General features: G+C 46.2%; 1 protein-coding gene across 1 annotated transcript; it reads right to left on the bottom strand.

The window, feature by feature from the left end:
* Nucleotides 1-8,339: 8,339 nt before the first annotated feature.
* On the bottom strand, nucleotides 8,340-9,299 carry LOC102948925 (olfactory receptor 10H1-like). Its single transcript, XM_007088328.2, has one exon. It carries the CDS (start codon nucleotides 9,297-9,299, stop codon nucleotides 8,340-8,342), a length of 960 nt encoding a protein of 319 aa, XP_007088390.2.
* Between the last annotated feature and the right edge of the window lie 9,839 nt (nucleotides 9,300-19,138).

The raw sequence follows: 19,138 nt of genomic DNA on the forward strand, positions 1-19,138 counted from the left end.
AAGAGACTTTTAAACCACAGGCAGGCACTTGCAACCCGCCATGCATGAGCTTTGGGACACTGATGGATTATTTCTATAGATTCAGGTCTACTTCCTGATTTTAAAATAAGTTTCATCTTGCAGTGAATTCTTATCACACTGAGCCAAGATGCTCCTCTTCTCCAACAGCAAAGCCAATCTGGACAAGAATACAAGCTAGTCTCTTTCATTTTCTTCGTTAAAGGCCAAGTTGGCCTCTGATCCTACTGGTATCTGAATAGACAGAGAACCTGGAAGGTAGTTGGTGGGCCAGTGTGAGTCAGGCCTCCAGTGTCTTATGCTAACTTATTTTGATCCCTTAGGCTATCCGCTTCCTGAGGTCAGGAAGTCTGTCTATCTTGCTTACCATCACACAGCATCAACATGATATTAGGAAGACATAAATTGATTAATAAATATTTCTTGGGTGGACCTATGTATTCCCTACAGTGCTGAAACAAACCAGAATATTGGTTTATAATATTTACTGTAAGAAGCCTCATTGCCCTCCAAAGCAGTGGGAGATGGGGTAGGGGGAGCTGTGTTTGAGGTCAAACTGACCTGGGTTTGAACTTGCTTCCCATTTTTCCACTGAATTCAATCAACCTCTTACAGATATATTCCACATTTGTGTAAATAAAAGTATATTCAGAGAAATGAAATTTATGATTGGAAAGCATTAGATATATCCATTAGTGAAGGATTGTTAAATGAACATTTGTTCATTCATACTTGAAACACAAAGCAGTTATTGCCAACTTGACAATAAATTATATTAAAAAAACAAATAAATGACAGAAGATTAAAAAAAGAAATTTGATCCTTGGACTTCATCAATGTCCTTTCTCCCTGGGGATCCTATCCAGTATCAGGGCTTTATGTACACTCTGCACACAGGTGACCCCAAAATTCTTATCTTCATCCCTATCCAATAGCCTACTCAGCATCTCTACATGGATATCTAGTAGGTATCTCAAACTTAATGTGTCCAAAATCTAACTCTTAGACATTTTCATTGCCATTTTCATTTTCTCTGTGTCCCTCCCTCTCTCTCTCTCTCTCTTTCTCTCTCTCTCTCTCTCTCTCTCTGTCACACACACACACACATTCTTCCACAGTCTTTCTTATCTCAGAACACAGCAATTCAATCTCAATTCCTTGAAGACATTTCTGCTCAAAAATCATAGAGCCCTTCTCTAACCACACTACACAAAATAGATACACTCCTGGCCATGTCCCATGTCTATTGATCAGCTTTATTTGTCTGACATGTGCTTATCACCACCTGGAATATATCTGCTTATTAGATATTGTCTGTCTCTGCCCAACAGAATGTTGTTTGAGGTAGTCAGGGACGCTTGGTCCATTTTGCAAACTGCTATATGCCTACACAGCATGCAGTAAGTTCTCAAATATTTGTTGAAGACATTAAGTAAAAAGAATGATGACAAATGAACATATAACTGTGAGGTACAGTTTTTGTCTACACAATAAGATGGACAAAAAATGTTTCAAGTTTATTAACACCGTTGGAGTGGGTGTGGGGAAATTGGCTGTCACACTTTGTTGTTTGAGCTTAGGCAGGTTACTTCCCCTCTCTGAGCCTACACTGAAAGAATGTAACAGCACCTACCTTCTAAGACAGTTGTAAGATTGAAGCAAGACCATGCTTACAAAGGGTTTAGCATGGTTCCCATGGTGCCTGGCGCAATGGTAGCCACAGGAGTTAGGATGACATTATAATTTCAAGGTTTTTTTTTATAAGTTTGGGATCAGAGGGAGAGGTGTGAATTGAAGCAACGACCATGTGGAGCCATCAACTTTGATGTATCCATCTTGGTTATCAGTGCTGCGGAAGGAGTAGGACCTCAGTGGAGAGGATTGGGGTCCAGCAGGGGGCACCACTGGGAGAAGGGTTGCTCCAGCTAGGCTTTCTGACCTAGCCTTTTTCTCCCAGAATCCTCTTCTCCTCCTCTCTGTGGCTCCTAGCCTCCATGCATGGTCCCCATGACTCATCACCATGGCAACAGCTAATGGGACTGGAGATAGGTGATGACACCTGGCTCTCTCAAGAGACAAAGAGGTGCTCTGAATGGCAGACAAGGCTGTGCAGTGGTTAAGTGATGAAGCAAAGTGGTGTTGGTTGAATTACATCCCATTTCTTGGCCTCAGTTTCCCATCTTTAAAATGGGTTCAATAATAATGTAGCCACCTGTTAGGATTGTTCTGAGAATTAAATAACATCGTGTATGTAGGGTGATTGACGATGTCTGGCATCCGATTGCACTCAATGCCAGCTTTTAAAGATCTTTTCAGTAATTATTTGCAGCTTTCAAATGTGTCTCAATTCCTGTGCTAGTTTTGGGAGCACAGAGATGGGTACATTGCTATTTCCTGTTTCTAGGTGCTTAGTGGAACGACAGAGAAATATCAAGGCTCTCACCAAGATATGGACCAAGAGCTAAGGGTCACCAAAGGGGCATGACCCTAACCAGTGCCCACCAGAGGATGCTTGGAAGTTTCTGGAGAATTTTTGGTTGTTAAAGCTGAAGGAGGGAGACATATGTCACGATATCTAGTGGGCGAAGGCCAGGGATGACATTCAACACCCCACAATGCATAGAACAGACCCAACCACAAAGAATGAGCCATCCCCAAATGTCAGTCATGCCAAGGATGACAAATCTTATTGTATTTCTTCAACAAAGACTTATTGGACACCTACTGTTTGACAGGCACTTTTTTAGATGCCACTAGGGATATAATGTTAAACTCATTAGACATGACCCCTGATTTCAGTGCTTGTACTTCAGAGAGGAAGATGTGGGTATTAAACAAATAACCTAATGAACATATATGATAAACTGTGATAAAAGCTATGAGGAAAAGAAGGGAGTTGCTGTGATAGGAGTTGCTCATAATAGGGGTGGTGACACAGTATGGGGAAGTCAGAAAAGGCTTTCCTGAGGAGGTGGCATTTAAAGCCAGACCTATGGATACGTAGGACTAAGGAAAGGGCAGCTGTCTGTGCAAACTTCCTGAGGTCTGAGCATGCTTGGTTTATTACAGAACAGCTGGAGAACTAGGGGGGCAGGAGAGGTGGGAAGGGCTGTGGGATAAAGCTGGAGTTGAAGCAGTGACCCAACCACACTACAGTTTGTAATGTATCTCAAGAGTATATAAATAGACTGGTGATTTTTCAGGTTTTCCCTTTAGCAAGATCCCTCTGGCCTCTGGACAGAGGTAGTCTGGGAGGTTGGGGGTGGGGGAGGAGGAAAACACCCTTGAGGAGGGAATTGGCAAGGGCAAGGGGGTCAAGTCAACACTGGGGAAGAACAGAACAAGAGGAGTTAAGGCAGCAAACTGCATCTCTCAGGCTGGCCTTTGCCTCCAGAAATTAGCACTGAAACACTTGGTGGCTCTAATTAGTGCAGGGAGAGGGGTCCCCTAAAGTCTGGAGATCTCGCCATCAACAGCCCTTCTCAGCACTCCAGGCCTTTTAATCACCTCTCTGGGCTCTGGCTATGCCTTGGGGATACCAAAGAATGTGTCACAAAGGGGACCATTAGCAAGGAATGGCAAACAGTGAGGAATGGAGAGGGTGGGGGCAACTTCTAAAAGGGGAAGCTGAATAGTGGCAAGGAGGTGGGACACTTCCCCTGGGCGTGGGGGTGGAGTCCTGGCCAACACTAATGAGCAGAGGGGCGGGGCTCTCTCCCCTGATGTGGAGGGTCTTAACCTAAAACCCTGATGTGTTTACACTGACTTTTGGCACATATTCCTACTTCTATTTTCTATCACCAGATAAGTTAATTATGGCTTCTATTTTTTTGGTCTTTTTCAGGGAAAATAAATGCAAGATTATTTGGGGTGGCAAGGAAGGGGAGTCTAGCAAGGCAGGGACTAGGGTCAAGCAAGTGAGGCATTCACCTTGACCACCAAGTTTAAGGGGCCACCAAAGAATTCAGTGATGAAGATAAATCATATTTTGGGGCACCTGGGTGGCTCAGTCGGTTGAGTGTCTGACTCGATTTCAGCTCAGGTCATGATCTCACCGTTTGTGGGTTCCAGCCCCGTGTCAGGCTCCTTGCTGATAGTGTGGAGCCTGCCTAGGATTCTCCCTCCCTCTCTCTCTGCTCACTCTCTCACAATAAACTTAAAAAAGATAAATTGTATTTAATACAACCTTTTTAAAACCAAAATTAATGCAAAAAAATGTATGATGAGCAGCGCATCAACATTTTAAATAAAGATGGGATGTAACGGTGAGCTTTCATAGCTCTGCCTCAAACATCTCGTCCTGACCCAGCCCTTGGGGTCTAGAATCTGTCACCTACAGAAACAACATACATTCACTAACTTCAATTTCCTTGGTTGTTTTAAATTTTCAAAGCAACTAATACTAAATCAAAAGAATTAAAAACGTGGTTTATCTACATTTCGGAGTGCATTGACATTTGTCAGTCCAATTAGAGGAAGTGGATTTTTTTCTCTGATGACCACAGGGAACCACACCTACAGTTCCTGGATATAATCCAGAAGCCATGTTTGCCATGAGCTCTTTCAAGTTCACAGTCTCTCACCTGTTTCCCAGGTCAACCAGCATATACTCCAAGACGTCTCTGGATCTGTAGCCAGCTAAGGAGCAGTGGCTACACCCCAAGACTTATGCTGGCCACTTAAACATAACTCTTACAGGACAACTCTAAGAGGGGTTGATCTTACCATCTGGACTCTTTCTCATTTTGTAAGGGGGGCAAAGGATGCCACCAAATATTGCTAGCTAACTGCCTTGAATCTTCTCAGTATAACTTAGGAATCTGGCTTCAAAAGGGATCAGCATGTCTTTTTTTTTTTTTAATCTTTTTTTAATGTTTATTTCTGAGACACAGGAGGGGCCGAGAGAGAGGGAGACACAGAATCCGAAGCAGGCTCCAGGCTCTGAGCTGTCAGCACAGAGCCCAACGCGGGGCTCGAACCCACAAACCGTGAGATCATGACCTGAGCCGAAGTCAGTCGCTCAACTGACTGAGCCACCCAGGCTCCCCTAAAGGGATCAGCATTTCTTTAGAGCAAACAATTTCATGTTTGAATATAACAATATTTTGCATATTAATACATCTACTAATGAAAACATGGAAATGTTCAGCCAGTTTGGTCGAGATTACGATGTGTCTCACGGATCCTCTCATGCTGGGGGTTTCCTCCTGACCCCCGAGAATGTGTATCTCCAGTTCTGGCTTGTTTTTTTCAGGGCTTGCTACAGTTGGTCCTCTCCTTCCAATCAACACCTTCATGTCTTCATCTCTTCTTGGAACACACTGGCTTCCTCTCCTCATAATTCCTGAGAAATGTATGCTTCTGACCCCAAGTTCCAACATAAAGAATTCTAGTTTTTCCACTTCAGGGCAAGACCTTTAACTAATGGATTTAATCTCTTTATAGCCCTGTTTCCTCATCTTTGAAATGGAGCTGATAATATTATCTTCCCTGTGAAGTAAAAGAACCCACGTGTGTTAAATCGTTGAAGACCATACCTATCATTGGGGCACTTGGGTGCCTCAGTTGGTTGAGCATCTGACTCTTGATCTCAGGTCAGGTCCTGATCCCATGGTCAACGGATTGAGCCCCGCCTGAGGCTCTGTGCTGAGTGTGGAGTCTGCTTAAGATTCTTTCTCTCCTTTTCTCTGCCTGTCTCTTTTCCTAAAATAAATAAAATTAAATTTAAAAAAGGACTATACCTATCTATCATTAGTTACCAGGGAAATACAAATCAAACCCACAATAAGATACTACTAGAATGACTATAATCAAAAAGTTAGATACATTAGCGTTGGCGAGGATGTGGAAACACTGGAACCCGCAGAGACTGCTGGTGGGGATATAAAATGGAGCCACCACTTTGGAAAGCAGTCTAGCAATTCCTCAAATGATTAAACATAGAGTTACCACATAACCCCTCATTCCCACTCCTAAGTACACACCTCCCAAGTGAAAATGTATGTCCACATAAAAACTTGTACATGAATGTTTACAGCAGCATTACTCATTATAGCCAAAAGTTAGAAATAACTCAAATATCTATCAACAGATGAATGGATAAATAAAATGTGGCCTATCGAAACAATGGAATATTATTCAGCCATAGAAAAGAATGAAATACTGATACATGTGGATAAACCTTGAAAACATTATGCTGAGTAAAAGAAGCCAAACACAAAAGGATAAATATTGTATGACTTATATATATGACTTATATAAAATGTTCAGAACAGGCAAATCTATAAATACAGTGGATTAGGGCTGCTTAGGGCTGAAGGGAAGAGAGGAAAGAGGGATGACACTTAAAGGCTATAAGGTTTTATTTGGAGGTGATGAAAATGTTCTAAATTGACTGATTTGGATTACACATATCTTTAAACAGGTGAATTATATGGTATGTGAATCATATCTCAATAGAACTATTTTTTTTTAAACCTTACCTAGCTGATGATAAATGTCCCTCCCTCCCCCCACCATGGGGAAAAATGGAAGCTGTTATCAGCATAACTATTAACAAGGAAGGAAGAAAGAAAGGAAGGAAGGGGGGGTTGGCGCCTGGGTGGCTCAGTTGGTTGGGTGGCTGACTTTTGCTCAGGTCATGATCTCACAGTCCCTGAGATCGAGCCCCACGTTGGGCTCTGTGCTGACAGCTCAGAGCCCAGAGCCCGCTTCAGATTCTGTGTCTCCCTCTCTCTCTGCCCCTCTCCTGCTCACACTATGTCTCTCACTCTTTCTCTCGAAAATAAAGATTAAAAAAATTCAAAAAAAAAAAGAAAGGAAGGAAGGGGAAGGAAAGAAGAAAGAAAGAAAGAAAGAAAGAAAGAAAGAAAGAGGGAGGGAAGGAAGGAGGAAAGAAAGAAAGAAAGAAAGAAAGAAAGAAAGAAAGAAAGTTGATTGCTTTTGTTTCCAACTCATATATCTGGCTTTATCTTTGAGCTAAAGATTCTGTAGGACAGTGGTTCCCAAAATTTCATCCTCAGACCTGCAGCCTGAGAGCACCTGAGAGCTTGTTAGATGTATGGATTCTAGAGCCCTACCCTGACCTGTTGAAGCAGACACTTTGGAGTGGGGCCCAGCAGCCTGTGACCTAACCAGCCCTCCAGGTGACTGTGATGTGCCCCCACTTTGGACCTCCATTGCCACAGAGGACTCACTGGGCTGGTGGCATACCGCATCCCTGCACCTGTCTGGTTTCATGAACCTGGGCAAGTCTGAGCTTCACTGTGTCCATTTCCTCATTTAAAAAACAGGTGTAATCTAAAGGGGCTGCCTGACTCCGCCTGAGCACCTCCCTTGAAGCAAGACCCAGCCTGTGGATGCTTCCCTCAATATATCTGAGTACACAACACATGAAAGAGAAATGGATTCTTATTGAGGATTTCAAGGGAGTCAGGAAAGGGGGAATTATATCAGGCACTTTATGGCAACCTCATAAACCTTATAAAATGCCCATTTACAGGCCTGCTCATTCCTCAAACTTTTTCACCAGTCACTGGGCCCATCACCTCCCTTACGTCCTGGAGGTTAAGGGCCAGCAACTGGTTCTTCTACCTGTCCCGCCCCTTTCTCTCAGCTCAGCCCCCACTTCCTTATCCCTCTCCCTCTCCACTTCCTTATCCCTCTCCCATGAAGACTTCAACTCCATGTGTCCACACATAGCTTTTTTCCCAAGGAGAAATTCAGATCCCTCCTCTTTCTTTCTCCTCAACCAGTCATTCAGCTCAATGAAGGCAACTCCTAAGAGGAGACACCTTTCCTCCAAAAATGTGAAGAATTAAAAATGAACAATCATTTTCTTCATCAAGAATGCTTTCCTTTCTTCAGTGTAGTATTCAGAATGACAGCAATGGTGTGTCTGAGGCAGATGACACAATGCTTGGTACACAGCAGGTGCCCAATCACAGTTTATGCATTTTGGGCAGAGTCGGCATCCCTCATTCACACACTCATGATAAACCATGAACACAGGTTCCCCAACACAGTGACTTGGGCACCCCCTCCCCCGATGCCACCATCAGGCACAGGAACCTGGAGGAAGGTGACATACTAGGTCCATAGTGGGAAGGTCGACACCCCAGTGAATCCAGGAAGAACAAGGTCAACCAGACTGAGAGAAAGGAGAGAACACACACATCTAGAACTCGGAGTACTTGCAAAGTGGGGAGGTGGGGTAATTCCCATATAAGAATCATCACCAGTGAAGTGTAATCATTCCCATTTTACAGATAGAAGCCTGAAGTGCCTCTACCTGACACATCATTGCCACGAAAGGAGCCACTTCAGGAGCTCTGGGGATGGAGTTTTCTGAGGAAGGTCTTGGTCATGGCAGTCTTCAGCTCCTTGTTCCTGAGACTGAAGATGATGGGGCTGAGGAAGGGGGTGAGGACCGTGTAGGTGATGCCCATCAGGGTGTCTCTTTCCAGAGACTGGGGACCCTTGGGCTTGAGGTAGACGACAGAGGCAAAGCCGTAGTGCACAACGACCACAGTGAGGTGGGACGCACAGGTGGAGAAGGCTTTGTGCCGGCCCTCAGCTGAGGGGATCCTCAAGATGGCGGCCACGATGAAGGCGTAGGAGAGGAGGATGAGGAGACAGCAGCCCAGCAGGGCCATGATGCACACCAGCCCCACGCCCTTGGCCACTACTGGTACATCAGTTCCACAGGCCAGCTTCAAGAGAGGGGGCACATGACATAAAAAATGGTGGATCTCATTGGGTCCACAGAAGGTGAGGTGGAAAACGGCCGTGGTCACCACCAGCCCCATGACCGAGCCACCTACCCAGGACCAGGCCACCAGGCAGGCGCAGCCGCGGGGGCTCATGAGCACATGGTAGCGCAGGGGGTGGCAGATGGCCACGTAGCGGTCGTAGCCCATGACGGTGAGCAGGAAGGAGTGGGTGAAGCCGAACGTGAAGGAGAAAAACATCTGGCTGGCACAGGCCGTCCAGGTGATGGTGTGGCGGGTGGAGAGCAGGTCGGCCAGCAGGCGCGGGGTGATGGCCAAGGTGTAGAGGATCTCGGAGGTGGACAGGGTGCACAGGAAGAGGTACATGGGCGTGTGCAGGCTGCGCTCGCTCCAGACTGTGGCCATGATGAGCAGGTTCCCCAGCAGCGTGAACAGGTACATGAGCAGGTACAGCAGGAAGAAGACGGGCAGGAGATGCCTTGGGAAGGTGGAGAAGCCCACGAGGATGAATTCGGACACGGAGCTGTGGTTTCGGCACAGCATGGCGGCCATCCCTGGGTGGGGAGAGAGCGAGGGCGGCCAGGTGGGTGGGAGCTACGGGTGTGTGCTGAGCCCAGCCTGGGAGGACTTCCCCGAGGAGGTACCCCTTCACCCCGCAGGCCATGGCTGGTCCCTCGGCCACAGGCTGCTCGTGAGGATGGTCAGCGCTCCTCTGAGCTGCGCGGGGTTCACGGAAGATAGTGGGCCTCAAGTGCTTAGCGCTGATCCTGGTGCGTGGTAAGAACTCAGGACATGATGATAATAATAATACTGTTAATAATAATGGCTACTAGTATTTTAAAATCCCAGTGATAGGAGCTCTGGGTCTCTACTCAGCCACACCTGGATTGAGTCGCCACTAGCTTGTCAGTGCCTCCAGTCATTGTGCTAATAGGGAATGGAAAAATAAAGAAAAACACAATTCAGTCTTCTTTTTGAAAACAGTGATTATGCTGGGGTCTCCCATGAAATATTTTGAATTGGAAGAACCTGCTGCTGGTTGGTGTTCCATCTTTGAAAGGACAGCACAAACCTCGCCATCATGTGTCCTGTAGGCTGCATCTCCTTAGCGCCTGCCAGGCTTGCTAAGTATTATGGGGTGGCTTTTCTCTCTTTTTAGACAAAACTCTACCATGTTATCTGCCTAAGTTAAATAAAGTTGAGAAGTTGCTTTAAAACACTCTTGCAACACCAACACCAACCACAACAACATTGGGTTGGTTCCTTAACCTTTTTGAGCCTCAGTTTCCTCCTCCCTAAAGGAAGTTGATCATAATAATGTCTGGCTGACAAGGTTGTTATGAGAAGTAACATTATGCGCTTAATGTACTTACTGTGGGGAGTGAAATAGAGTAAACACTAGAGACGCTGAGAATGAGGAAGGGCGTGAATGACCAGAATCAGATTCCCTTAAAATGTAGCAACTTATGGTTGTATCTCTCTCTTTCTAGAGAGAGCATGGAAGCTGGGGAGAAGGGCAAGGGAGAGAGAGAGAGAATCTTTTCTTTGGGAGTTTATTTATTTATTTTGAGACAGAGAGAGAGAGAGAGAGAGAGAGAGGGAGAGAGAGAGAGAGAGAGAGAGAAGGGCAGAGAGAGAGGGAGAGAGAGAATCCCAAGCAGGCTCCACACTGTCAATGCAGAGCTTGATGCAGGGCTCGATCTCATGAACCATGAGACCATGACCTGAGCCAAAACCAAGAGTCAGATGCTCAACTGGCTAAGCCACCCAGGTGCCCCTGTATCTCTTTTTTGATTATGCATTTAATGCATTTACCACTTTCGTAATTCCTGGTGTTTCTGTCACATTATTTAATACACACACACACACAGCTCAAGTATATATACACACATATGTGTATATATATGTGCAAAAGCTAATATATACTTATATACATATATTTAACTTGTATAAATATACACAAACATGCATACACTCCTATTCAATACACCAAACAACAAAATAAAACAAAACAAAACAAAAAAAACCCCAACACTAGGAGCATGGACCTATCACCAAAAAAGATTATGTGTGAGGCCATAAAGGAAGCGCAGGTGCATTCCATTCCCAAGTACCAATACCCAAAGCCCCAGATATCTGACCATTTGGCAATACAACTGGACTTTAATAAGAAAAGGACCCCTCAAAATTCCCATGTATTTAGAATGTAAATATTGGGTGAACCATTTGACAATGCCAAAGTAACATATTAGTCATTAATCATCTGGCTAAAAGGGAAATTAAGAGATACTTAGAAGTGAATGATAATGCAAACTTGAAATAACAACTACATGAAATGGATGGTGTCCTGGAGTAGAAATAGGATATTAGTGGAGAGTCGAAAGAATTCTAGAAAGAGCTGTTGTTTGCTATACAGTGTTATATACCAGCGTTCGTGCCCTGGGTCTCATCATTGTCCTGGTTCTGGAAGATCCTGGCATTCAAAGGGGTTGGTGGGGGGAGGATGAGAGTTTTCTGTATGCTTTTTGCAGCTTTCTCATAAGTTTAAAATTAGTTAATAATAAAACATTACAAAAGAAGGTATCATTCAAAGTTGCACAAAACCTGACAACAGTCTAGGAATTACTTTGAACAAGTACACACAGGAGCTTCATGGAGAACTATGAGACCTCTAACAGACAGGAAACATGACAGATGACCTAACAAAATGGATGAAAGCAAAAGACAATATCAGAAAGATGTTCATTCTTCCCCAAATTTAATCTATACATTCAATGCAATCCTCTCAAAAACATCCAGTTGGACTCTTGAGAAAGAGGATAAACGTATTGCAAAATGTTTGTCAAAAATAAGGGCCCATGAATAACTGAGTCCGTCTGGAAATGAAGAATGACAGGAGGTGGGGGGAGACTGCACTCTGTATACACGCGACAGCATCTTGGAAACAAAGCAGTGTGGGATCAGTGCAAGGACAGACAGTGACCAGTGGTTCTGGAATCAGAGCTCGGAGACAGAGCCAGTCATGTATGGTTAAGGTCACACCACAAATCATTTGGAAAAAAGGTGGATTGTTTAGGGGATGCTGTTGAGGAAAGTATCTCTCTCTCCAAACAAAAACCACAACTAGACTCCCAATACCCCACCAAAAAGAGAATCAAGATAGATTGAAAACGTAATTGTGAAAGATAAAAACATAGCTAATGACAGCAAGTGTAATAGGATCTTTGTGCTCCAAGAACAGGAAACACATTCCTTAAAAGGAAAAAAGAACACAAACCTTCAGTAAAAAAGATCAATTCTTTTACATCGAAATTCTGAATCCTTTTAACAAAGAGCATCATGGATAAAGGTTACAGATGACAGAGAACAGAGAGCTACTTGCTGTATAACTTCCTGAGCTCTGCCGTTCAACCTACAAGCTAGAGTTAACAATACGATAGTGCACAATTAAACACTTGTTAAGAACGTAGACGCCAATATTGTATTCTCATCATCAAACTCATGAAGAGACGAGATCTTATTTATCCCCAACACTAAAACAGACATGATGATCACGTGACCCGATAGACATGCTAACTATTAGCGCAATGGCGATCGCATTATAATGAATAAACGTACCAACTCAACACACTGTACACCTTAAATTCACACAAGTTTATTTGTCAACTATATTTCAATAAAAAACAACTTGTTAAGAGGGTAGATGTCCTTTAAAGTTACTAACTCACACACACACACACACACACACACACACACACGGTGGGGGGGACATAAGGAATCTTCGGAGGCGGTAGATAACATTTATTACCTTGGTTGTGCGGATGGTATCACAATTGTAGGCGTATGTCCAAAGTCATCAAAATGTACCCATTAAATATACGCAGCTCTTTGTATATTATGTATACCTCGATCAAGCTGAAAAAAACCCATTGACAAGAGAGTAATATCTAGAATCTACAGTGAGAAAAAAGAGAAATGAGGAAACCAATGAGAAAAAGGACAGGCATCATGATAGAAAGTGGGCAAGAGGGGGGCACAGGTGATCTGCAGCTGAGGAAACGCACTAGGCCAGCAGCAAACAAGGACATGAGCGGCTCATTAGCAAGGAGAGGAATTCGGTTTACAACAGCAACACTCAGGACGCCTGGGTGGCTCAGTAGGGTAAGCGTCTTTGTCTTGGTTTCAGCTCAGGTCGTGATCTCATGGTCCGTGAGTTCGAGCCCCGCATTAGGCTCTGCTCTGATGGTGTGGAGGCTGTTTAGGATTCTCTGCCCCTCCCCTGGTCATGCTCTCTCTCTCTGTCTGTCTGTCTGTCTCTCAATAAATGAATAAACATTAAAAAAATAATAAAACAGCATCAATCTGTGAACACAGTGGGTACAGGCTCCCCATCTGCTTGCTGGAGCGGCAAGACTTAGAAATCTGGATCTGCCCTGTGTTGGCCCAGATGTGAGATGAGTAGACTGAAGACATCCTCACTTGGTGGTTCACGGCCAGATTAAGGGACACTTACCCAAGGTCCCACAAACACTTCTAGATCTCCATCTGAAACACAGCTCAGCGAGGGGACGTGGTCAAGCCATTCATGGCAGCCTTGTCTGTGATGGCAGACAGTCAGGGGCAGTCAGAGACACCCCCACCCTCACCTGGGGGCAGGGCCAAGTAACATGGGGTGGGCGTGAGCCACGAAGCTCTACACGGCATATAGAAAAAACAAACCTGACAGCCACAGAGCACAGGGGATGGCTCTGAAGCCGCAGCTCTGGTGAAAAATTGGAAAAGAGGTACACACAGGTATGCGTATTTATATCTGCATCACTGACACACGCATCTCGATGATACATACTAATATATCCATGATACACAATCTGTCATTTACATATATCACTGAGATTTGATGACAAGGCTTCAAATACTTACCCTGGGGCAGGGCTCACCCCCATATCACAGCAGTGCTTCTGCCCCCTCACCCAGCCCCCAGAAGGTTGTCACCAAGTGTTATCTCAGAGCCAAGTCAGCCAATGCTTGGAGGACCCAGGACCCCACCTGGAAAGTGGATGATTGGGTTGGGTGTCGGGATGGGGTCTCTCTCTCAGGCAGGAAAGAAGCATTTGGGGGCAGCAGGGGCCTGGGTGGCAATCCCGGGGCACCAGACTCAGCTCCTCCTGGACCTCATCCCTCAGCCACCATCTCTGGCCCCCACTGCCGGCCTCTGTGTGCCGTGGTCTAGCCCTGGCTCTGGCCTCACGCCCCGTCTGCTGGTGCACTGTGCCCGCTGACCTCCCCTCTTGACTCCACCCTCCTCTGGCTGCCAGACTCCACCCCCTGACACAGACACACCTTGTGGAGTCATGCCAACCCGGGGTCCAGGGCAATCTCTGTTCTGCAGGCGAGTGCCCCCTACCCACCTCCTATCCCCACCCCCTTGGGGAGCCCACCCCTTCCTCCCTCCTGGCTAGGAACAGGCTCCCAGGCATGTGCTCTGAAATCCACAAATAGTACCATGAAAGGGGTCTCTCTTGGCTCTGGGTCTCTCTCTGGCGCTCGTTCAGGCACTCACCCTTTCCAGAACAGCCCCTCTGCATATGCTGCAAGGGAGCTCCCCAAGTCAGCTGTATAGGTCTGGACTTAAAGGGGGAGAGAGGCCCACCTTCTACCTCTGGGCTCTCAGCCAGAACCCCCAGCCAGGGCACATGCAGGCTGGCTCCCAGATCCTGCTCCTGTACCCTTTCACCTCCAGGGGACACTATGGAACCCACTCTGCTCTCTCTGCTTCTACACCACTGCCAGAGACTCAAGACTGTGCTCACAGGAGCACAAGCAGACAGAGACAACACCAATGCACATGTACACATGGCTTCTGAAATACACACGGGCAGTGGAACCCAGCAAACACGCAGCCAGGAGCAGAGACCTTGCTGGTTCTGCAACCCATCTACGGAGCACTAACCAGTGCCCGGAGCTTGTCTGGGACTGGGATAAGCCAGGGACGCACAGACACTGTGGTGGGTTGTATAGCATCCCCCTCAAATTCACATCCATTGGAACCTCAGAATGTGACCTTATTTGGAAATAGGGTCTTGGCAGATATAATCAAGGTAAGGCTCAAGGTGAGACCGTACTGGGTAAAGGTGAGACCTAAATCTAATGGCTGGTGTCCTCACAGGAATAGGAGGGGACACACAGAGGGAGGCAGGCTGTGTGCAGACAGAGGCAGGCATTGGGGTGATGCGGCCACAGGCAAGGAACAGCTGGGGTCACCAGAAGCTGGAAGAGGCCAGGAAAGATTCTGCCCTGGAGTCTCTGCAGGGAGCATGGCCCTGTGGAAACCTTGGTTTTGGATTGTAGCCTCCAGAACTGTGAGGATAAATTTCTGCTGTTTAAAGCCACCTGGTTGTGGTCCTCTGTGACAGCAGCCCCAGGAAATGGATCCAGGCAAATGCAGCTGCATGTACACAAACACTGCACGCAGAAGCAGGCACCATGCTGCAGAAATGAGCACACGTGCATGGTGACAAGCCCAGGGTCGCCCTTCTGGCTCAACCTGGTGCAGAGACTACTTCCTGCCTGGGAATGGACCCTGACAATCCCTGACTGCTGTGGGTCCAGGCTTTGGGGGAAGGAGGCAGTGTGGGCCAGGTTGGGACCAGGTTGTTGGGGCCGTAACCTCTGCCCCCATCCGACTCCCCACCCCTTCCTCCAGCCAGAGCCTCCCTCTGCTCTGGCTTTCCGCGGTCGCCACAATTTCCCCCTTCAGCTCCCACCTTGCTTGCTACCTGTTCCTGGGAAACCGAGTTCCTCTCGCCTGGCGTGAAGACTGTCCGTCTGGGATGCTCTGTTTGCAGCCCAGCCTGGGGCCACCCCTCCTGCTGCTTGGTGAGCAGGGCAGGAGCTCTATCTCCGCAGGTGCCTCCCCTGAGGCGGGTTTCCTGGGAGCCTCTCCCCTGAGACTGGGATGCGGGTTAGAGCTCCTCCATGTCCAAGGGGGCTGCTGGGGCCCTGGGAATGCCCCTTCCTCTGTGGATATTTCTCTCTCTCCTCCCTCCCTCCCTCCTTCCCACTCCCTCTCTTCTTCCCCACTAGTCATTCCACCCTTCTGTCATCCTCTCTCCTTCCTTCATCCATCCATCACATCCTCACTGAGCTCTAGCTAAGGGACCTGCTCTGAATCTTGGGATCCGAAACAACACTGATGTAACCTGGCACTAAAAAAGCCCTCAGTGTGGGGACAGGAAGAGCTGGATGCAGACATATCACATTTTATAAAATGGAACAACACAATTATGACATACTATAATATATAATATACTGTGGTTGCACCAGAACAATATTTATTCAGTAAGTTGAGTGGTGTAGTCAACTAACAAATATTTAGTAAACTTCTACTATGTGCCAAGTGGGTTTTTCTTTTGATATTGATTTCAAAGCTTTTTGTTCTGTATTGAAAGTAGTGCCCAAAAGGAAAGGCATTATAATTTGTGAACTAAATTATACATCTTGCATTTCATTAGCCTAGTAGTTGGAACCACTTAGTCTTTAGCCACAAGACTACTTGTTAGAGTACCAAGGAAAAAATGTTATTTGTGCTTTGAGATTAGTCACCGAAAAGAAAATAGCAAAAAGCAGTAAAAAGATGAATTTAAACATACTGTAACATTATTACATATGTTATATGTTATATACACTTATGTATATATGTTCACACGCGTATATACACATTCATTCCAGTGGCTCTGCTTTTCTGGGGAACCCTGACTAACACAAAAACCTTAAAAGAAAAAGAGGCCTTGTAAAAAATGTCCCTTTTCCATCTAAAGAGATGAGACCCAGACCTCAGGATCCCTGGTGGTTTGTCCTGTGGGTAAGCATTTCCCCCAGTTCAGCCCCTGCAACTCAGCGTCTCTCTGAGGATGTGCATGATGCTGTGTCTTTATTCTAATGCAGGGGCCCCATCACACAGGAGGGTGAGCATCCCTCCTGAGTCACACGGTCCACGTCGAGCACGGAGACCGTTCCTGCTGTCCTCCAGCGCCTGCTCCGATAGTGTTGGTTGAGGGCACACGGCACCCCAGGCCCTGTGCTGGGGCCCCTGCAGCTACACGGTCAGGTGAGTCCTCAAAACACACCCCAATGAGCAAACCCTGCAGCTGGGCTCCCGGGACTCCTTCACCTTTGTTGACCGAATTCCAAGGACACTCAGCACTTCTCGAGAGCCATCTCAACGCCCCAGGTCTTCTCCACAAAGAAGAATGGTCTAAGAATCTGGCTTGAAACTAATTGTAAAGTGAAACCCAATAACTTTTAATGTCAAGATGCCATTTCACGAGTCAGTTTCTGGGGCTGCTGTATCAAAGCATATAAACCTTGTGCCCTGACACCACACACATCTATCCTCTTCTATGCTGGAGGCCAGAATCGAATCAGGGTCACCAGGTGTGAGTCCAGGTGTGAGCAGGGCTGCATCCTTCAGGGGATCCGGGGAGGGATGTGTCTCCTGCTTTCCCAGCTTCGAGGGCACCACGCATCCCCTGGCTCGTGGTTCCTGCCTCAGCTACTCCGATTCCTCCTTCCGCTGTCACATCCCCTGCTGCTCCCTGTCTCTGGCCCCTCCTGCCCCCTTGTCTAAGGACACTTGCAATTATAGCAGCCCATCTGGGTGATGAGGGTAATCCCCCTGTCTCAGATCTTAACTGCATCTCATCTGCACACTCCCTCTTGCTGGGTAAGGGAACGCAGCCACAGGCTCTGGAGAAGCACATCTTAGGAATGGTGGGGGCATCCGTCAGTTACACCGATAATGAGCAAAATAATGAATGGAACCCCAAAACGGCCATGGCCAGTTTTGCCAAACACTCGTTGTCAGTGTTCATGAGACAAAGTGTCTCATAAACTCCTCTGGAGTCCGTGTTTCCCTCTGGCTGTGTGAAAGGGGTGTGTGCCTAGGGCTGCACCTGCCCTCCTTCCCTGAAAGGGTTCTCTTCCTTCTAATGACAGCCTTCTCCTCCTAGTCATGACCTCACTTCTGTCTGTAGACACCTGAGGGAGGCGGGTTCCTGATCACCAACGGCACACACATGCACATTGTAATCGATTCCTCCTCCCTGCCTCCATGGTGCTGTGGCCTGGGACAGATTTGCATTTTTCACATTTGAAAAATGTGATTAGTGATAGATGTGGGTCATATCTAAATGTGGAGAAAGGATAATTTATTTTGAGACTTAGAAGAGTGAGTGCATAGGAAACCCTTCCCACAGCATTTAGCAAGTGGCAGGTACTCATATGTGGCAGCCATCCTTAGATTAGTATTGTAAAACATCTTCTGACTGCAGCTCAAATATCTGACCACAGTTTAAGTAAGAATTTACACCAATGGAAGCCCCCCTCCTGGAGCTTCAGACATGGTTTCCCAACCCCAGCATGGGAGTCAGACACACCTAAAGTTGCATGTGACCTCTTCACTCACATGTTGTGTGACCCCCCACCAACATTTCTCATCAGCATAAAGGAGGTACCCACACCCTTGACCTTTCTTTGTGCCATCTTGAGAGAGCACTGTGTCCTCCAACAGAGCCCGTAGATAGATTTGAGTAAACACAAGAATGAGAAACTGATGTTTTACCAGAAGTACTGTGGGGCAAAAGGGAAAAAGATTTCCGTAACATGTCAGAGAGCAACACCCTTTAAACATTTTTGTATGTTCTTACCCAAACACTGAATCTTCTCCCCTTTCTCTCTCTGTCTCTGTTTCTGTGTCCATTTCTCTATCTCTCTCTTTTCTTCTACTAAACATTCCGACATCCTTCACTCAACCCAGCTCAAAATACAAACCTCCTTAGGGTCTATCCCCTCTAAACACAGCGAGGAACCGTAAACATTCAACCGTCTCCATGGAGACAAATATTTAATGTTCTTTTGGGCATTTGTTATAATTAGAAGGTAATACTTATACAACAGTGGACACAGTGCCTGATAAGAAAATCCCTGATACTGGAGGCATTTATTATTATGCCTATTTTGATTTATCCTTAAGGTGGTGGAGGAGAAATTCTTCTCTTGCTTCTCCATTTAAGAAGAACAATGGGCATCAGTGTTGACACCCATCCATGTCATGTCTCTCACTAGCCAATAGGTAGGTAACACATTCTTAGCAGAGTTAATGGGATGTGGCTCATCACATGGGGTCTTAAACATGAGATCATGCTTACTAGAGCCTATACAAGAGATGGGCAATCAAATTGAGGAAAAGCAAAGGTGTAGGATGCCTCCACACATATGGATGCACCCACCAATACCTATTCAATATTTTCATATATTGAATCACTACAAAGTCCTATGGAGACATTATTATCCCCAGCCCTTCTGTCATATTTCCTCACCAACATATTTCCTCC

This window comes from Panthera tigris, chromosome A2, assembly GCF_018350195.1.
Source record: "Panthera tigris isolate Pti1 chromosome A2, P.tigris_Pti1_mat1.1, whole genome shotgun sequence".
Taxonomy (NCBI): domain Eukaryota; kingdom Metazoa; phylum Chordata; class Mammalia; order Carnivora; family Felidae; genus Panthera; species Panthera tigris.